General features: G+C 42.9%; 1 protein-coding gene across 3 annotated transcripts in view; it reads right to left on the reverse strand.

Moving 5' to 3' along the window:
- The window catches only part of PPM1H (protein phosphatase, Mg2+/Mn2+ dependent 1H), a 223,040-nt gene that overhangs the window by 66,218 nt on the left and 134,414 nt on the right, over window positions 1–22,408 (reverse strand). For all 3 annotated transcript variants that reach the window (XM_014595899.3, XM_019493020.2, XM_019493011.2), the window contains exon 4: window positions 20,720–20,832. In XM_014595899.3, coding sequence (XP_014451385.1) covers window positions 20,720–20,832 — 113 coding nt within the window. The remainder of the gene's footprint in view (window positions 1–20,719; window positions 20,833–22,408) is intronic.

Below are 22,408 nucleotides of genomic sequence, written 5' to 3' on the forward strand. Positions count from 1 at the left end.
TACTCCCAAACCCATAACAATCACTCGTTTAGAACTGCAATGAAAAAATAAAAAACTACTTTCTTCCAAGAAGTGAAATCTAAATATTTTGGGCTCCACATTATTTTAAAGTTAATTTTTTGTCATCTGACTTGTGCTGTTTAAAAAGTACCCCAAAATAATATTTCATGTTAGAACAATTGAATAAATGAAACACACACAACTCATTGTTTTGAGATCAGCGAAGCTTTTAGTTAATTTAGTTTGGCATCTGTTATAAACACTGACCATCATATTTTACCTAGTTTCCTCTCTATTGAGCCTAATTTTTTTTAACACATGTCCTACACAAATACAATCAAAACCACACTTTGTGGCATCCCTATATTGAATCTACACTCAGGGCAATTATCCTCAGCCATTCAGAGCTGGAGGAAGTAGACAGAACAGTATATATAAATATGTTTTTAAACATAATTGAAGAAGTTAAACTTGGCTGAGCTGCTTAGTCATCTCTTTTAAGACCAGGTTAATCTGTGACATGCATTTCCTGATTCTGCAAACCCTAAAACTATGCAAGTAATGTGTAATCCTCTTTTGTGAAAATGATACAATAAAAATGACAATAAATATTGTATCTACATGAGGGCTGGAGAGGCCATGCTCTGGCACTTACATAAATGTAAGAACCATCCAGAGTTTGAAAGAAAATTAAAGCAATGGAAATAAAATTAGAGACACACACATATACACAAACACACACACATGCATGCACATGTATAGATTTCTTTCATTTCCTTTCTATTCCTTTAATTTTATTCCATACATATATAATTCTTCATAAGGAGCCAAATGAATGATCCCCGACATGAACACTCTCACATACACATCCTGTTTATTTGCTATGTTCAGTGCCAGTACCCTAAGCAAAAGTTGGAGCAAGTTGTCACCTCCTGCCTTTAAAAAGAATGGTGCTGAAACAACAGAAAAGGGGAAATTATTTCCTTTGTTACAGTGTTGTTCAAAAAGGATGGAGTAACAAACAGCACCACTGTTTTGGAAGCACCTCTCATTTATGCTTATATACACCCATGATCATATGTGTAGAGCAGGGAATGAGCTTAGGGGGAAAGTTATCAGCTAAGGACTGCTTAGTGTCTTCTCTGGGGTTCCTGGGGGAAAAAAAAAAAGGAAGAAATGTATACATTTTAGAAAAGCTATTGTTGGTTACTCTTGTTTAATCATAAAGAGCAAAGAGCACTTTAGTGAACAAGGTCAAAAGTATAATTTCACTGCTGTCATGGGCCTATTGGGATTCTAGTGTTCAAAACAAAGAGGCAGTTCCTACTGTTAAGAGTATTCATGGGGTGCCCTGATTCTATTACACACTTTCTCAGCCAAAAATGATTTGAAACGCAACATTAGACTGCACAATCCTACAATGGAGGATAAAATCTGGTAAAGGTGACAAGAACCCATTTGGAAAATGCTTTTTGACAGCGTATATCAATTCCAAACCACAGGGAGGATGTATCCATTTTGTGAAAAGGGGCTGGAGCATTGTGGATTCTGTACATATGAGGCAGAAGTGTCTGGTTGGTCTGAACAGGTACTAGAAATATGTCAATGGAAAAGAAAGAGGGGTTAGACTGACAGAAAGAATACGGGCAAGGTTTTATTATATGCAAAGGGGAAGCAACCACTAGGTTTTACTTACATGCGTCACAAAATAGCTGAGAAAAAATATAAATGGTAGAACTTATAAACTAGTCTAGGTGTCTGCTTGTTTACTATGATTGCTAGCATATTTTTAAGGAAGCTTGGAAAGAAGAACTTTTGGGTTTAAAATCATTCAGCTACATTTATCTTTTTAAAATTGTTTAACAAACAAAAAAGCTTTATGAAAGCTGTTTAGCTGCTCTACTCTATAAAAGAGAGGTTAAAATGAATACAATGTGTAAATAAGTTCACCTCCATACCTTTCTTTCACTTATTACTAACTAGACTAGTCTGTTTTAATACAACACATTAATTTTTCATTGTCTTAGTTCAGCTGCTTCTACAAGCATCTTGTTGTGTCAGCAATATGTATGGCAGCATAGCCTGAGCGCTGAATTTTAAAGATTAAGGAAGACCTTAATCATTAAAACAGACCAGTGTGAAATGTAATTAGCATTCAACAAATATAGGTTCCAATGGTGTCAATCAAATACTGCATTACTCAGAATATAAACATCTAGCCCCCAAGAAAGACTATGGAAAAAATCATGGAATACAACAAGAATATTCTGTTTACACTGGAGGTTTTGCCATTCATACTGCCCATTTCTCTTCTAATGCTCCATTACACAAAACCCAAAGCCTCTAGGACAGTGGTCACCAACCAGTGGATATCAGACTCGATCCACTGGTAGATCTCAGAGTCTCTTGGAGCTGATCTGAGGCTGGGGGGCAGGGCTGAGTGCCTGCTTGCATGGGAAGGGGAGGGGGCTAGATCAAGGCCCCTGTGGCAAGGGACAGTGCTGCAGAGGCAGGGGCAGGGTAAGTTGAGTGGGGCCCTAGCCAGGTGGGACTACCTGCTGGGGAGGCGTGCCCCCAAATAATTTTTTCTCCCTCTGCCTCGATCTGCACCCCCCGCCCCCTTCCCCAAAGACTTACCTGCTGGGCAGGGGCTGTGGGGGGAGGGGGGGGATAGAAGGGTGGTGCTGGTACACAGTAGATCTTGAGTTGCTTTTAAATGCCAAAGCTGATCTCCTACTTAAGGCTGGAGACCACTGATCTAGAATCAAGAAGCATCAGAGCTGATTAAAGTTTGAACTGTTCTCTTCACCTATTCCCACTTCATACACTTGCCCAACCCATTCAAGCTGTCTTTATATTCCCTAGTGGTTTACACATCAATATTTTGACACAGTTTACAAATACAGTTTAAAGTTCACTTTCAATGAAACACAAAAGCATTTCTTCTACAGAAGGCATCACTGATTGGGAGTATGCTTTTGTCCCTTTTGACTCCTTAATATCTCCTTGGTCAACCTAACATGCCATAGTTAAAGAAAAGCAAAACAAAGCAGAATTCTTTGTTATAGTTAAAGCAAAGATGTTAGGATTCTTCAGTGTCAAGCAGGAAATACTTGAATACATTTAGTATGTGGTTGTGAGGAATGACAGCAATCCCAAGACACCAGAGTTAAAATGAGGAATGCTATACGCTCTTTTGCTCACTTTGCGGGACTGGCACTCTTGCTATCCCACCTCTTCCTCCTTGACTGATCACTCCCCCTCCTCCTACAAATGATCAGCCAAGGAGGAAAAGGAGGTATGGCAAGACTGCCACTCCCTCAGAGTAAACGAAAGAGCACTCCACTCCTCATTTTAACCCTGGTGCCCTGGGATTGTTATTGTTCCTCACAATCACTTACTGAATGCATTCAAGTATTTCCTGCATGACACTGAAAAATCCTGCCAATGTTTTTGCTACACCATTGTATTGATTCCCAACACCCCTATTGATATTTGCACCTATAAATGTGAGTCTTTCCTTCTACATTTGCAGGATAACAGGGCTGCAGTGAGAAATAAAGGAGTTCTGTCATTGTAAAGAATCTCTGAAACAGGCCTGCTTAAAAAGGAAACAGCCCTCCTAAACTGGAGTATAAAACATAACACGCAGAATTTTCGCTTTTTATCTTGCTTCAATTTGCATGATTTATTCACATTCCCAGTTAGAATGTTTGTTTAATGCTTAGAGTATGGTACTCTGGACAAATGAGGGATGCTAAAACCACTATTTTGATCGGCTGATTTTACTAAGCAATTTATATAATTTTTAATGTAGCACAAATCACCAAGTAGAAGCTGCTCAGAATTTAAAACATAAACCTTGAGGATTTTAATAGAAAGATTTATTCCTCATCTATATTAACCAGGCACATAGAATAAATAATATATCTATGGGTTTTCATATCTGAGCTTCATCCAAGAGATCAAATCAATTCACCAACAACTTATTATTAAATTAAACAGCTCCCAACTCCTTGATAACTCCATTTGTCCTTGTTATTTTGTGTCCAGAGGCTATTATGGCTTCACCACGATCTTCCTGAGCTCAAGATATTGGAATATTTATTGGAAAGAAGGTAGCTGGACAGTAGGGCTGTGTGAAACGTTGGTAGCCAATTAAATTTGGAGATTTGGATTAATTTGGTGGCCAAATCTCTGAATCCAAATAGAATTGGGAGACCCATTAAAAGCTCCAAATCAAATTGGAAGCCTCCGAATTGATTCAGAGAGATTCAGCACCGATTTGGCCATATAATAAGCAGCCAGCAGTCCCTAAGGACGCTGGACACAGCTGCCTTCAGCTGGTAAGTCTGTTATGGTGAGCAGTTGCAGGAGGGACGGGATTGGGGGAGGGCAGATCAACGCCCTCACAGCAAGGGAGGAATAGCCCTGCCCAGCCAGGGAAGTGAGGGGGACTGCAGGACTCATGGAGGGGGTCTTCCGCCACTGCGTGCCTCTGGTCCAGGAGTGTATGGGAGCATGTGTGTGCCCCCAGATCTGCACAGGGTGGGCTGGGCTGGGCTCCAGGAAACTAGCCCCAGCTGCCCGCCACCAGGCTGCACTCCATGGAGTGGGTGGAGTCAGGGCTGTGCTCTGGGCGGCTAGCCCCAGCCACAGCCTGGAGCATAGCTCTGGCTCCGCCCAGCAGAGCGCAGTGGAGCGGGGGATATGGGGTGGGGGGGTTGCAGCCACCCTAAAATTCATAGATTGTAGAGTCGGAAGGGACCACAATGGATCATCGTGTCCGACCCCCTGCCCCTGGCAGAAAAGAGGACTGAGGTCAGATGACCCCAGCCAGGTGACTATCTAGCCTCCTCTTGAAGACCTCCTAGCTAGGTGATAGCACCACCTCTCTTGGAAGTCCATTCCAGATCCTGGCCACCTGTACTGTGAAAAATTTCTTCCTAATATCTAACCTAAATCCACTCTCAACTAGTTTATTCCTAGTCACTCCCTGGGATGCCTTAGTAAACAGCGATTCCCCTATTCCCCATTGACCTCCCCTAATAAATTTATAGGCAGCCACAAGATCTCCCCTCAGCCGTCTCTTGTGAAGGCTGAAGAGATTCAGCTCTCTCAACCTTTCCTCGTAGGGTCTATCACAAAGGCCACTAATCATGCGAGTGGCCCTCCTCTGGACCCTCTCGAGATTCCCCACGTCCCTCTTGAAGTGCAGCACCCAAAACTGGACACAGTATTTCAACTGCGGCCTGACCAGTGCCGCATAGAGGGGGAGGATCAGCTCCTTTGTTCTATTAGTCATGCATCTGCTCATGCACAACAAGGTGCAATTGGCCTTGTTGATGGCCTCGTTACACTGCCGGCTCATGTTCATCTTGGAGTCAATTATGACTCCAAGATCCCTCTCTGCCTCCGAGCTGCTGAGAACGACACTCCCCAATCTATAGGTGTGCTGGGGGTTCCTCCTTCCCAGGTGGAGTACCTTACATTTATCTTTATTAAATTGCATCCTATTTCTCTTTGCCCATTGATCCAACTTGTCCAGATCAGCCTAAATCTGCTCCCTGCCCTCCGGTGTACTAATTCTGCCCCATAACTTGGTATCATCAGCGAACTTGGAGAGGGTGCTCTCCATGCTCTCGTCCAAATCGCTGATGAAGATATTGAATAATATCGGTCCGAGGACCGAACCCTGCAGGACCCCACTGCCCGCCTCCCTCCAGGCTGAGAAAGAACCATTCACCACCACTCTCTGGGTGCGGTCCCTAAGCCAGTTAGCCACCCACCTGACCATGTAGGCATCCACTCTGCAGTCAGCTAGCTTCCCAATGAGGATAGGGTGCGAAACTGTGTCAAAGGCCTTCCTAAAGTCCAGGAAGATGACATCAGCCTCGGCTCCCACATCCAGGCAGTGCGTGACCTGGTCATAGAAGGCTATGAGGTTTGTCAGGCAGGATCTACCTGTGACAAACCCGTGCTGGTTTCCCCTCAGCATTGTTTCCCCTGCTGGGCCTGCACAAATGTGTTCTTTGATCATTTTCTCTAGCATCTTCCCAGGAATAGAGGTAAGACTGACTGGTCTAAAGTTACCTGGCTCATCCCTTGTCCCTTTCTTGAAAATGGGCACCACATTGGCCCTTCTCCAGTCCTCAGAGACCTGACTGGAGCACCACGAGTGCCCAAACAGCTGTGCCAGCGGCTCAGCTATGACACTGGCCAATTCTTTCAGCAGCCATGGATGGAGGTCATCCGGGCCTGCTGATTTGTACCAATCCAGCTCCTCCAGGAGCTCCTTAACTATTTCAGAACTAATTCCCCATAGTCCCTGCTGCCAACCCTGCCCCAATCTGGGTGCACGCGCCTGCCATCATGCCCTGCCGCAGCTCGCCCAGCCGGGGTGCGGTGGGGTGAAGCTGCGGCTTGCCTAGGAGACACAGGGAGGCTGAAGCGACTTCCACCACTGCACACCCCTTGTCTGAGGTAGCACAGCAGCACTGTCCTGCACCTCCCTGCCCCAGGTGGGCAAGTGGCAGGAGGGCATAGCCCCCATGCCCAGTGCCTTCCTCCCAGAGCAAGCTGCACCTGTATCATCTCCCCCTACCCCAGCCCAGACAAGAGGCAGCAGAGCATAGCCCCCACTCTCAGTGAGCCATGTCCACATCCCGTGCCTCCCTGCCCCAGCTGGACAAGTGGTAGAAGAGCATAGCCCCCACTCCCAGTGTCTTCTACTGCCCACCTGGAGCGTAGTCTGGCCCAAGCCACTCTGTGTAGATCCGGGGGCACATGCCCGCTCCCATGCCCTCCCAGACCAGCGGCACACAGTGATGGGAGCCCCCTCCCCTTGTCCCATGCTCCCCCGCCCCAGCTGGGCAGCTTGTCCAAGCCCCAGCCCCTCCCTCACTGTGGGGGCTTTGATCTAGCCTCCCCAAACCTCTTCCCTCCCCCTTCCACAACAGACTTACCAGCTGGAGGCACATGTGTCCTCAAGGACTCCTGCCTGCTTAGTCTATGGCCAAATCTCTGAATCGGCACCAAATCTTTGGATCCGAATCAAATCGGGACAGTGATTTGAATCACTGAATCAAATCACTGTCCCTCCGAATTGGCCAAATCTGAATCTGAATTGAATACTTGGCTGCTTTGCACAGGCCTACTGGACAGATACTCTGAGTTTAAACAAAATTTTGTGCAGATGTACTTCAGATATTACCTAGTTTTACTCACTGTCACCACTGCAGGATAACCCATCTAGCTACACACTCTTGGGAAGTGACTTATCTAAACTACCCTGAAAAATTAATAGAATATTTTTTAAATACTTGTGATGCTGAGTTTATTATGATCTTCAATGAGGAGATGCATGTTTTCCAAGCAGGTTTCCTCTGGCTTTTGATTGTAAGAGCTGCAGGCTTCCAGCTCTAAGGGTCTCCTGGTGTAATTCAATTCCCTTTTGACCAAAGATTGACCACATTTCTGGGATCCATGACTCCAGTTCCAGCTTTGGCCTTTGTTCAAGTTGATCCTTAAAGCAAGCAGTATGATCACTGTTTTCTATTACTGGACAGCATTATTAATCTTATTTAGTTTTATACTGCCTCCTCTGCCACTGGAGACCTGCTTGTTAAAGGGATGGAAATAGCCATTAATAGGTAATGTTTTACCACTCAACTGTGAAACTCTTCTGATGATGGAATGCTTGTTAGGGTTATTTCATTGTACCAACAGCAATCTCCATTCTCCTCTCAGTTTTTAAAAGACAACTGAAAACATAGTGGCTGTATAACTGCAAATACACTTGAATGCTAGGATTATACCCCATTTCTACCACTTCCTTGGAATGCATTTTTGCCAGTGCAGGGGCACTGGTGGCACACAGACTGCCACCAATGGGTCCAAATCCTGCATATGCTGTAAGAGTCCATTTATGATCATCTTAACATCCTTGACGGATCTATTTCCACTTTGTATTTAAGGCCACTTAGTCATTATGTCCCTAAGAGTTGCACTGGCTATAGAAGTATGTAGGTAGGTCACAGTAATTCTTGGATGATTTAATTGACGTTTTCTATGAAACAATCACTGAACGAATGCGAGGCAATTCTATTTTTAGATTTGTGGGATTTTTTTGTCTGTTTTTTGGGGTTTTGTTTAGCAATAAGTAAGGATCTTACAGAAGAGCTGGTTGTGGAAAATAATCTTAGATCATTATGACCAGATTATGATCTGATTATGATCAGAGTCAGTTAGACCTAAATTGAAAGAAACAAAAACAGATCTAACACTTGGGTTTTGGACTCCAAAAAAGCAAATTTTGAAAAACTAAGGACACTGGTTGGGGAAGCTGACTGGATTGTGGAGCTCAAGCATTTAAAAACACAGAAGAGACGCACGATTATTTTTGGTCAAATGAAAATACTATTCAGTGTTTGCATGCCAAACAAATGGAAAAATGGTAGGGGAAGGCCCAGAGACCTCCTTGGATGCACAAGCCCCTTAATAAGGGCATTAAATATAATGAGGTGACCCACCAAGAAGAGCAAAGAGAGTTAATGAGTAAGGAGAGATCTGTTAAGAGATAAAAGTGCAGAAATAAAGTGAAAATGGCGAAAGGCATAGTTAAGTTGGATCTTGCAAGGAAAATTAGAAGAAAAAAAAGTTTTTCCATCATATAAAGAAAGAAAGAGAAGTAAGAAGAAAGGAATGAAATGGCTACATAGCAAAAGGAGGTGGATATCCAAGATGATGTAGGTATGACAAGTACTAAATGAGTATTTTCAATAAGGATGAAAAAATAAATAATGATAATGGTAGGGTACTAAATGGGAATGAAGACAGGATAATGCATACACCAGATTTGAGATGGATGCAAAACTCAGTGCTTATTGTGACAAAACTGGGAGACACAGAAAATCTGTATCTGAATACTAAAAAAAAATGGTGACAGAAAGGGCAACACTCATAGCATGAATCTTCAATGAATCAGTTGAATCCAAGGCTTTGCCCCATAACTAGATAATAGCAGGGGTGCACCAATAAAGATTTTCTTGGCCGATACCAATAGCTGATTACTAACCAGCCATATCAGTCAATACCAATCCAATAACCAATTTCCAGGAATGCAGCCAGGCAGCATGGACAGCAGCACCCTACAGGTAAGTCTGTGGAGAAGGGGCATAGAGAAAGAAAGAGGTGGGCAGGCAGCATTGTCAGGGAGGAAGTAATGCAAGGGCAGGGGCGCTGCCCAGCCAGGGTGGTGAATGGGACCCAGGGCCAGGAATAGGACAGAGACACGGGCAACTCATGCCAGGGATCAGCATCCCGGCGCTTAAAAATGGTAGCAGGTGTACTTGAGCTAAAGCTCGTCAAATGAGCTTTAGTTCATGTGCTGCCACCACTATCTTTAAGCATGGGGACGCTTTTAACCAGAGCGATGCCAAGCGGGGCAAGGGCAGATGCGAGCTACCTGCTGCAGGCTTGGGGTTCTCTGCCCTGCTGCCTTTGCCCTAGGGGCTCTGCACTGGCTGCATATCCCCTGCCCACCCAGCAGTGGAAAGCACAAGTCACCACCCCCACTGCTGCTAGATGGGCAGGAGATGCACAGCCAGCACAGGACTTCCAAAGGAAAGGCAGCAGAGCGGAGAGCCTCGAGCCCACAGTGAGCAGCCTGGATCCACCCTGCACACAAATCGGGGGGGGGGGGGGGGGTGAGGGCACATGCCCCCCTGATGCCTCAGGGGGTGCATGCAGTGGTGGGGATCTGCTCCCTCACCCCACCCCTCCATGGACCCCTGGACAAGCTGCCTGCAGCTCCGTCCTGCTCCCTGCTCCAGCCCCAGGTCCCATTCACTGCCCTGGCTGGACACGAGCCTCAGCCCCTGCCCCACTCCCTCCCTCACTGTGGGGGCCTCAATTTGCCCCCAACCCATGCCCCTTCCCCTCCACAGACTTACCTGCAGGATGCTGCTCTCCATGCTGCCTAGCTGCACTCCTGACTGTGTGCATGCATCCACTGTCCAGGGGCACTGGCCAGAAGGCGTATTATATTTAACTGGTGACGTTATCAGTTACACTGGCAAAAAAAAGCCAATATGTAATGATGTTAGTTTTCCTTTTTTTGGTGCCAACCTGATATGGCACCAATATATTGGTGCACCTCTAGATAATAGCAAATGTATACCAATATTTAAAAGAAAAAAGAAGCAGGTGGGGAAGAGACCCCAGTTTTACTTCAGTATTATGCAATGGTTTAGAACCAATATTGAAGGAAAAAATAAATCAAGTCTATGGAATTAAACAGAAAATGAGACAAAATGCAAAGTGGTTTTATCCGAGTCAGATTGTGTCAGATTCACTTCTGTGACAGGATAACTGACTTCTTAGACAGGGTAATGCACTGGACCACATTATCTACATTTAAACAAAGCATTCGTCATTGTACCTCGTGAAATTATTAACTGAATGGGAGACTGGTTTAGAGTGATTAATTTTATAATTGTTCAGAGGATAAGGAGTTAGGTAAAAGGAAGACTATGATATGTTACACGGAAAGGGGAATTGTCAAACTGGAAAGAGGTGATTATTGGTTTTCCTCAGGGTTGGTTTTTGGACCCATCCTATTTAATATTTTTGGTGGTGACCTTAGTGCAAGACCTAGATGAGCATTCATGAAATTTGTGGACTACACAAAGCTGGAAACATTGCCAATATGAAAGAAAAGTGGACTGTTATATAGGAAGAATTAGATAACCTTGTGGAATGAAACAACAAAATAGTACAAAGTTATTATTGCAAAGAGCAGTCTCGCGCACATAGGGCTAGTACCAAGAACTTTTATTATAAGATAGGGACTTAAAGATTGGAGGCACCACATGAAGATAGGGCCCACAGTTTACTGGTTGATTGTAGCATAAGCTGCCAGTATGAGATGGGCAAGAAAAAAGGCAAATGCAATTCTAGAACACATCCAATGGGATATTTTTAGCAAGAAGACAGAAGTATCTGTAGTACTGTTTAGAATTTTGTGCTTGTGTCAAATACCTACGCTTAAAAAAAGAAACAAATATTAGTTTAAAATTGGAACTGGTAACCGAGGAGGGTTACACTAAGATGGTACAGAGCCATACAGTGGTGAGACATTCTTAGATGATGGTTTTAGCATGTGGTGTACAATTGCTTGGGGAAAAGTCAAAGGTGCTAAAAGTGTTAATGGCCTGTGTGGGAGAGGTTCAGTTCACCCCCCCTCAGTCTTGCTTCTAGCCAGTGGTCTTGGACACCTGTCTTTGTATTGGCAATAGCCAATGACATGCTCAATGGAGACGTCTGTCAACCATCAGACTTTCAGCCATACAGAATGATGTGGGGCAGGGTCTCACTCTTGTACCCACCCCTCCAGCACCTCTTGTCCGTGTGCCCACAGAGGATGGTGCCATTGAGCAGGACACAGTTTAGATGGGCCTGGTGGATAAAGCGCCAGTCTGAGAAGTATGTGAAGTTCCCATAGGCCATGAAGTGTTTGCTGGCATCCCACTTCAAGGGGACCTCGAAGACTTTGACCTGGTCAGGTTTTGTCTTCGGTCACCAGTATACTTGGCTGGAGAAACCTCTCCAGACAGGTCCCAACATGGAGGGTGATAGTGATGCAGTTGGTGGTTGGGGCTGGAAGCAAAGAGACCCCCAGCTGCTGTTGCTCCTCACACCATGTCAAGCAGCAGCAATTGAGCTTCCTGAGGCACTGCAGGATTGTGGACTTGGCTCCACAGCAAAGCAAAGTCACTGCCATGTTACCCAAACCCACTCATCAGCAACACTCAGGAATGTGGCCAGGTCCTTGTTGGATGTCAGTTTGGCAATCCTCCTTAGTGGTTTGCCTCAGGTCAACAGCAGCAGTGCTGTTCACCAGGTCATAGGGGCAGGTGAAGAGGCAGAAGGCATGGGAGACTATGATGTTGCCGTTGTCTCCCATGTGAGGGACACTGGCTCCCCCCTGCCCATAGGGGATATGCAGGATTTCACTGCTGTCCCACAATAGCAGGCTCATCTATTTTTTTGAAGAGCCACTTGACTTCACTGTCCATGTTCTTGAGAGGCATTTTGGGAACTGCTGAGCCTCTCAGGACAAACAAGATGCAGGGGATGAGGAAGGTATTTAAGGTGTTGATCTTCAACCAGGGGACCAGCAGAGAAGAGCTGGGTTTGTGGGCATCCTGCATGATCCCATGAATAGTCTCTTCTGGTGTCTGCCTCACCTGGTGGGTGTGCCCAGATGGAGGTGGCTCTTGTTCTCTTTCAAGTGCATCATGGGCGTGTCCTGGATCTTGGCAGCAGTGGCCAGAATGGAGTTTCTTTTCTGCAGTCAATATACAGGGAAGCACATCTGGAAGTGCTGAAGTGGAACCCCATCCAGGTAGATGCCTTGAAGCTAATGACCAGAACTTGCAGGAGTTGGTCAAGCTCAGTGGTAAGAAGGACTATGCTATTTGTGTAGGCCAGGATGCTCATTTTATGGCGGTAGAGGTTGAACCCCCCCCAGGCCTTCTGCAACTGCTCGGAGAAGGGCTCCGTGGCCAGGTTGAAGATGATTAGGCTGAGTGGGCAACATTACTTCACCCCAGTGCAGATTGGAATGTCCTGGGTTTTGCACTCCAAAAACCTTATGGCTGGGGTTTGAGCACCACTGATGTAAGAGATCACTGTGCAAAGTCTACAAATGTCTCATTGCTGGCCATCTGTTAGCATTTTGCTACTGCTGTTATTTGGGTATCTAGAATGTAGGAAGAGTCTGAATAGAAGGATTTCTAAAGCTTAATGATTATTGTTGCTTAGGCTGATACATAAATAAGGCGGCAAGACAGCCTGAACGTTGTTAAAAAATTAAATTAAATTAAGATTTTCTCAGTTTCCTTATTAGCTAATCAGAAGAGAAAGAGGTTTCTTAAATAATATGATAAACCACAGAATAAAATAAATCAATTATAAAGTAGTTTAGGTTAGGAAAACTAGTCTCAACCCTTTTTACAGGTGCATATGGTACAATTCATACAACTGCTATGCTGTTTTGAGAAGCTTGGTACTAGTATACAGCACTGCTGGCTTGTACATTTTGCTTTTTCAATTCTGCCTATATAAAATTTCTCTTTAGACTAAAAGACACACAAAAAACTAGAACTCTTGGTTCCAAAATGATACCTTTTATTAGACAAACTGGACTAAAGCACTGTGCTTCATCCAATAGCCACATGACTATTTCTCTGCTTCTCTCATATAGTTTGTAAAACTCATTAACCCTAAAAGTGAACTCTCCTCTTGAGGATTATTAACGAGTAAAATAATGAAATGAGAGCAAACAGCAGTGACCCAGAAAGGAAGGGAGTATGAATTCTGAGAGCTGGGACTGGAAATGGGGGAAGAAAGAGAAAGGAGCAAGACCTAAGGTTGGCTTCAACTTTTTATTAATTATTTTCTTCCTTTCTTATAGCTAGCAAGAAATGCAGCTTGGACGGTTTTTACTTTGATCTAGGCACTTGAAGCATTGTTGAGATCACGTACTCCAGACCCAAACAAAAGCACCCCATAAAGAGTTACCTAATGTGTTACTGTTGTTTGATGACCTGAAGTTCCCTTGCATTTTTTCAGTGTTAAAAAAAAGAAGCAACCACATTTTTCATAGGTATCTAGATGACCAATACATTAAAAAAACAAAATGTTACTGGAAACATAAGCATGGGGTTATGAGGAAATAAAAAACAACCATAAGAAAATCTGATTAAGCAAAGCAAAAAATAATGACCCAACAACCTGTGAAAACCTCGGAAATACTAGCCTTCTTGATTTGGTCCTTCCTTTTGCAGACAAAATAAAAAACCTCTCAAGAATCTAACTGAAGATGAGCGAGTGTTTTAGGGCCTATGGGAAAACACAAAGCTTGTATTATCTTCTACTTCAATGAAATGATAAAAGTGCAGCTGGAGAGTGATGCTACAGAATGTGCTATATGTAACAACACAAAATAAGTCACAGATCAAATGGACAGCTCCACAGTAGAGTCCACTATGAAAATTGGAGGCGCTCCTGTGCTAGAGAGGGTTAATGTCAGATGAGAGACATTGGAATGATACTGGGCAAGTGTCACACTGTGACAAGTCACCCTCTACTTAGCTGGTAATCGGAAAAGAACACCTTATTCATTCCTTGGCTTGCTATCACTGTATCATTATATACTAAACCTCACCCCCACAAAGCTAAGAAAAAGTAAATTTACAAGGCTTGTTATAGCCACTTTAAAAAGTAAATGATATTTTAATAACAGAAAATGTGGATAACTACCTGAAAGAATGAATAGCGAAGATTTACTGGTTCTTAAACAGCACCTATTCACATACTAATGTCACATACACAGGACAGGCTAAGTAAAGGGTAGTATAACAGAACAAGACTGAGATGCATTTAAAAACTTGACTTACTTAAAAGGCACTGGTAGTGCAGCTGTCAGCTACCCAGATAACCTTGGGTGAACAATTTTGACCATCCTTACTGCAGCATTTAATTTCATGCAATGTTTGAAAGGAGCTAAATAGATAGCTTGACCTTGGGACCTGCTATCTTTAAAAGGAAGACAGTGGAAGCCTTTCTTTTCCTTTCCCTGCCTCTGGGGAGGGGACTGTGTGCCAAGTAATCCAATAGTAAATAGGCTGATGTTTAGCTTTGAGAGCTGACAAGCATTATAAAAGCTTTATCCAAGGTTCAGATATAGATTTTGATTATGTAACCAGATATATTTATAATGGAAACCAAGAATGACCAGGCCAGCCAATTAGAGAATAAAAGCAGTGCTCTCATTTGTTTAGCAGGCTGTGAAGACACTGCCTCATTTTTAGGATGATGCTAGTATCATGAACTGTTACTGTATAATTATTGCATAATTGTGATTGCATAGTTATCAGAAGTTTAATTATATCATTGAGATTAATGGTATCACTTAATGTTATAACATCACAGTCAATAATAGAATATAACGGAACCTAGAATTAAACGCATTTTTTCTCCCTTTTACACCCAGCTGAAAATGTTCAGCTTGCTGAAACCTAGTAGTCCATACAGAAGCAAGCTAGGGCTGAACCAAAAGGACTGCCTGCTGGCAATTTAGTAATATGGTAATTAAAGTCTTTTCATGATGTAATTACATATCAACTACAAAGGGACAGCTGCTATACAACAGTGCCAGTGTACGTGGCATGAAATGATTAGATTTGAGAAGCTTTACTGGTTAAACTGAATACCACAGACAGTCTGAGGTGTAGTTAGCACTGCACAGTCCATTATTATTCAAGTCTCACACTTAGTGTGTCCTTGTTCTCACTATGATAGTAACACTTTCTTGTATATACCTTTTTATGATACCAGAAAGCCTTTTAAAACCCACCTTTGTAAACCTCTGCTGTTTTGAAATTGCAGCAATTTAAGGTCTAAGCTTTTTTGGACAACTGAGTAAGTACAAACTGCTGCTGCCTCTGTACTTCTGTGGTTCCCATCACTATAGCTGTAGCATATAACCTCCTTCCATGTATTCTGGCCTGTGGGAAAACAGCTTGATTTATTTGTAGATTTTTACAGTGTGAGAGAGAACTAGCACAATGAATGCTTGTGAGAGGGATGGGGAGAAGAGCTGAGGGGAAGCAAGGCTGAAGAAACTAGTTTTGCAGTTGTTTCTGATGGTGGCAAGGTAATTCTTTTCTTTTGTGAAGTGAAGGGTACTTAAAAAGTGGATGGAGCTAGGCTGTTCTCAGTGGTGGCAGATGACAGAACAAGGAGCAATTATCTCAAGTTGCAGCAAGGAAAGTTTAGGTTAGATATTGGGAAAAGAAACTCTCACTAAGAGTATAGTAAAGCACTGGAGCAGGTTACTCAGAGAGGTTGTGGAATTTCTATCCTTGGAGGTTTTTAAAACCTGGCTAGGTAAAGCCTGGCCTGGGATAATCTAGCTGGGGATGGTCCTGCTTTGAGTGGGGGAGGAGGGCAGACCACGTGAGGTCCCTTCCAACCTTAATTTTCTATGGTTGTATGAATTCTACAACATAAAGTTGACACCTATGAAAGAAATGTCTCTCACCCTGCTGGGTTTCCCTCTTTTTGTTTATTGGTCTTGCACCTTTTTTCATTATAAAACATTTATACCTGTGTAAAAAGAGTTGCAAAGTAGGTCACTGTAGTACACTTAATTTGATAACATTCTGAATTTATTTTGCACAGTTTCAGAATGATCACCTAAGATACAAGGCAGCAGGGAATCAGTTTATCTTTGTTCACCATGAGATACACTGTGTAGCTATGAGATAAAAGCTTTTAGGAACATATGGCTAGGGACAAAGGCCTGTAGATATGTGGGAATGCCGCTCCAATATGCTGTAATTATAGTGCATCAGACCAGACTTGATTAATCTAGGGAGATTCTCGTGTATTCAGCATCCCGGTGCTTCAAAATGGCGGCAGGGGTGCTTGAACTAAAGCGCGTTGAAAGAGCTTTAGTTAAAGCGCCCCCGCCGCTATTTTGAAGTGCAGGAGATCGAATATACAAAACACTGGGGGCGCTTTAATTAGAGTGGCTCTCAGAGTTGAAAAGTGCCCTCCTCCACCCCCAGAGCTTGTGTAAAGACCCCCAAAGGCCCTGGCAACAGCGGTCAGGCTCCCAGGTATTGCTGCTCTTGGAGCAACTGGCACAAACAAGTTAAGAGGCTGTGACTTGGATGACTACACAGTCCGGTGGGTGGCGAATTGGCTAGATGGTCGCACCCAGAGAGTTGTGGTGGATGGGTCGGTTTCGACCTGGAAGGGTGTGGGCAGTGGGGTCCCGCAGGGCTCGGTCCTTGGACTGATACTCTTCAATGTCTTCATCAGCTACTTGGACGAGGGAATGAAGTGTACTCTGTCCAAGTTTGCAGATGACACAAAACTGTGGGGAGAAGTGGACACGCCGGAGGGCAGGGAACAGCTGCAAGCAGACCTGGATAGGTTGGACAAGTGGGCAGAAAACAACAGAATGCAATTCAACAAGGAGAAATGCAAAGTGCTGCACCTAGGGAGGAAAAATGTCCAGCACATCTACTGCCTAGGAAATTACCTGCTGGGTGGCACGGAAGCGGAAAGGGATCTTGGAGTCCTAGTGGACTCCAAGATGAACATGAGTCGGCAGTGTGACGAAGCCATCAGAAAAGCTAATGGCACTTTATCATGCATCAGCAGATGCATGATGAACAGATCCAAGGTGATATTTCCCCTCTATTGGGCACTGGTCAGACCGCAGTTGGAGTACTGCATGCAATTCTGGGCACCACACTTCAAGAGGGATGCAGATAACCTGGAGAGGGTCCAGAGAAGGGACACTTGTATGGTTAAGGGCTTGCCGGCCAAGCCCTACGAGGAGAGACTAGAGAAACTGGACCTTTTCAGCCTCCGCAAGAGAAGGTTGAGGCAACCTTGTGGCTGCCTATAAGTTCATCACAGGGGCACAGAAGGGAATTGGTGAGGTTTTATTCACCAAGGCGCCCCCGGGGGTTACAAGAAATAACGGCCACAAGCTAGCAGAGAGCAGATTTAGATTGGACATTAGGAAGAACTTCTTCACAGTTCGAGTGGCCAAGGTCTGGAACGGGCTCCCAAGGGAGGTGGTGCTCTCCCCTACCCTGGGGGTCTTCAAGAGGAGGTTGGATATGCATCTAGCTGGGGTCATCTAGACCCAGCACTCTTTCCTGCCTATGCAGGGGGTCGGACTCGATGATCTATTGAGGTCCCTTCCAACCCTAACATCTATGAATCTATGAACCTGATCTTGCAAAAGTGTAGGGAGAAAGTGTTTGGTGCTGAAGTTAGAAGGCTGTCCCTCTGGGTCAATGAGGGGGACCCAGAGGGACCCATGGACCCAGAGGGACTGCCTTCCATCTTCAGCTCCCTCTGTGCAAAAATGAAGTTTATTTCCTACCTATGGAGAATTTTTACCATCTTGTACCATCTATACTTTTCCCAGAGCCTGACGAAAGGACTTTGATCCCAAAAGCTTGCAGAAAAGGACAAATTTCTTGCAACTTCCCAGTTGGTCTAATAAAAGGTATCATTTTGGAACCAAGACTTCTAGTTTTTTTGTACATCTTCAAATCAATCTGGAAATTTTAAAGCAGGGAAGATATTTTCTAGCAGAAATCTGCAGATTTTTATTTACTAGAGACAGAACCGGATATCAGGCAGTTGGACAATGTTTTCTCTCATGATACTAGTTAGCTTGAGGACCCAGTTGTGATAGTTCAGCTGCCATGGATCTGAAGAGGTCTTATCAGTCAGAAACCCTGGGCTCCAAGAAGACAGCGCATAGTAGGGTATGATTAGAAGCAACAACAATTTAAATATACCAGGCAGGCTTGAATTTGCTAATCCTTATGCTGCTTCCATTTCCTCCTTTTCTGACTGTTTTTTTAGAGAGATTCAAAAAGGGATTCTAAAGGCCTCAAATACCCAAGTACTCAATTTGCAAATGAAGGCTTCAAAGGCCCAAAAGCTTCAGAGGCTTGAATCTTAGCATCTCCAATTGTTAGAGCTGGATCTGAGAATATTTACTTAGACATAACTTCACAAGGCAGTGTGCAACTCGCACCCAGATCATATTCTATATCAGATCTCTATTCACATTCAGGCACCCCCAATACATCCTACAGAAGGAAAGTTTCCAGTCAGGGATGGAGATGGGAGTGGAGAAGATCCATTCCCACATAGATCTCAATGAGAATGCTAAGCAACACACGGATACAAAATTCGTATCACCAAAGAATAAAAAAAGCATTTCAAACATCTTGAGGGCCAGTCATCTAGAATTTCAGGACATCAAGGTACCCTTTTTCTGGCATGATTTGTGGGGGGGCAGAATAACAAATGATGTCTTATTCAATAATATCATGTATGAAGGAGCCAAGACTGATAGTTTTTAGCACATTTTTCATTCATGCACAGGTAAGTAGAATTACAAGTGGTTCAGTTAGGAGATGAATTCAAGACAGCGGCTTTATTAGGGTGTCTGCTTTCTGCCTTTATAATTTGCCTATATGTTTTTAAATGCCAGAAAAAAAAGAAAACTAGAAGCTAAGTTAATATGCAAGTTAGAGTTAGCATGCTAAGAACATCCAGTTTCTCCAAGTCTTGAGATTGCATTGTGTAAAGACAGTACTGGGAAGTACAGGTGATGGTGAAAGATTTGTTCAGATGACAAAAATCTCCAATCTAGTCTGCTCAGTGAAAGAGGCACAATTTCTTATTATTTATATAAATAGCACATGTCAGTCACAACTGTTTGAATACAAGCTAAAAAGCAACAGGGACAGTATTTTCACAGATTATTTACCTGTGGTATCTGTAAATGTGTTTGAATATATTCACTTATATATATATATATATATATATATATATATATGCTCACCTATAACTGATGTTGTGAGTGAAAAGGGATTAGAGATTTATATTGTACTGTCTATTGTCAAAATAAAGTTAATGAGCAGCATTCAATATTTTGTTTGTAAAACCCAATAATAATAATATGCTGAATTGGGCATAGTAAGAAGAGTCATAATGCTGCTATATAGAGAATTAGGATAGTTTGCACAAGAGATTCCTTTTGCCAGCTATGAGGTTTGTGGGTCTGCTGCCCCTTAAGCTATTTTATCTAGGCAGCAGTAAAGTGCTTGCTTTCACTAATTAAATGCATGTATACATGCAGTATAATACTTTTGTCAAAAATACACATGTACACAAATAGGTACATACACATATTTTTTCTTTTAATGGCCTGCCTACCCCTTTTCAAGCTTTAGAAACCTAGCTGCTAACTAATAAGATGCAAAAATCCATACTACTGAAACAACTTATTCCACCTCCTTCCTCTTCTCAGTTTATTCCTTTTTTATTGGACAGGGCTGCTGCAAGAACTGCAAAAAGACTGGAAATCTTAGAAGAGCAATCTACCTCTCTCTCTCTAGGGGCCACAGAGAGAAGCAAGATAGATTCTGAATATATTCTTGGTTTTGGCCGACTTAGAATGCCAGAAAAACAGCTCCTCTTGAAACTTTTAATATAAATATAAAAGTTAGCTGAATAACACAAGACAATTCCAGTGAGGTTCAACTCAAGGAGTAGGCAAATCCCTGCAACATGATTTGTTTGTTTTACTTTATTCTAACCTATTCATATGGCCAGTTATAAAATCCTAACTAAACTGATTTGGTTCTGAACCCATCAAGGATTAGCTAAATCAATCCAAGGCTACGCTGGGACAATGACAGCAGGAACCACAACAAAATTCTAGTTCCAACAACCTTTTCAGAAAACTACAAACCATTTCAAAGAGTGATTAGACAAATGATTGCACACAATAAATAATATTTTTATTTCACACTGCACAATATCAGTTGGGTCATTTAGAAACTGCTAATAAAGAACAGATGAAAAAGTAATTTTTTAAATAAACACAATTTAAATTAGAACACAGAAGATGCATGTTATTTTTAACTTCTATTAAATATTTTTGTGACCAATAAAATTAAACAGGAAAGCATTTTATTGCTATTTGTATTGCAAAAGCACTTCTGTACCCTAGTGAAAGATGAGGTCCCACTGCACTTTTCATTCACTGCTTATTGCTGCAAAATAAATTATTAAAAATACTCTAGAAACCTGCTTTGCTTACCTACTATCACCAGCATTTGCCACATATAGCTTCCCCAACAGATACACCACCACAAGGGCTGTGCAGCCTCCAGATATATTATATATAGTCCTCTCTCGTTCAATTTGTAAATCCTAAACAAGAGAGAACAGAGTTAAAAAAAATCTTTGCAATTGGTATTTAGGAAGTATGTATATATTATAGAAATGTTAAGCTAGGAATCTTTTTGGCTTTCTTTCCTCATCATTGTGACTATTCCTGTGTGTTTGCTTGAGAGCGCAAAACGAGGGCAAAGATAAATGGTGCTTAACAACTGGTAGCTGTTGATAGAACTGCAGTGTTTTACATAGACAACAGCACATCACTTGCGAAGGAGTAATCATAATATGAAGAGCTGTCTGTTCTCTAAAGGGGAGGTCAAGATTATGCACCTGTACCCTACAGAAAATGATAACACACTAACACCTTATACCCTAGAAACACAGAAGGATAAGAACTTTTTTTTTTTAAAGTTAAACAAAGGAATCTGTTGAGAGAACTTTTCAGAGAGAGACAGTCCTGAGTCGGGACATGAGTAATCCCAGTGACTACAACGGGACTATGAAGATGTTTAAATTTATGCTCAGGTTTACCTACCTTGCTGAACAGAGACAGGTATACTTAAAACAGTTATTTTTGTGTTTAGTTTCATAATTTTGACAGATTCCAATCAACTATAGAAAAAAAGGAGAAAAAACCCCATCTTGCTTAATAGCAAGAGACTCATGAATAGGTTGACCATAATATGTTTAAGGAAATCTGGGACACTGCCCCCCCCTCAAATAAGTGGCATTGCTGGAAACAGAGGCAGAGGCAGGCAGGCTGGGGTGCAGTCTGGTGGGGAGGCAGAGCAGCATGGTGCACCAGGTAGGCAGGCAGGCACTGCCCACACACCTGGCTTGGCTCTTCCCGAACAGCGGCTAGAGGTGGGCAGTGGGCTGGGATGGGTACCAATGCAGTCCACCTACCTTGTTCCCATTCAGCATCAGTAGCATCTGCCCACCCACCTGCCTATCACACCATGATGCTCTGTCTCCCCTCCAGATTGTGCCACATGCCCCTGCAATTCTGGGACTTTTGATTTAATTGTCAGCAACCCATTGGGATGCTGGGACAGCCTACAAAATCCAAAACAGTCCTAGCCAAACTGGGTCATATGGTCACCCTCCCCATGAATCATATCATCTGCTGACAATCAGGCAAGCCTTGGAATATTATATGTTGCCAGAGAATAACAGAAATCATGATGAAAAAAGGCAAATTAGTTGTTTTCCAAGTACAGCATGCATTTTAAATAAAACTGAATTGTGTAACACAGTGAAATGATTTTGTCTGCCTCCTAGTTTAGTTCCTAATGTAGCATGCTACAAACGATCCCTCTCTCCTATATACAAAATTCCACAGATGATTCAGTCTAATGATGAGTCTTTCCTTATGGGAATCTTTAGACACAGAAACAACAGGGAGGGTTATCTTGCTATCCCAGACGTTGGTAGAGGGTTTGGTTTCGTTTTGTTTTTAATATTGCCTCTATATAAGGAGATGGCATTAACCTGAACAGAGCTTGTTAATATATTGTATTTCAGCTGGTTTCATATGAAACATCAAGAAGCAAACAGCTCACATTCTCCATGCTTTTGGGTTTGGAATCCACACACACACTTTGGAGCT

This window comes from Alligator mississippiensis, chromosome 4 (assembly GCF_030867095.1).
Source record: "Alligator mississippiensis isolate rAllMis1 chromosome 4, rAllMis1, whole genome shotgun sequence".
In the NCBI taxonomy this organism is placed as follows: domain Eukaryota; kingdom Metazoa; phylum Chordata; order Crocodylia; family Alligatoridae; genus Alligator; species Alligator mississippiensis.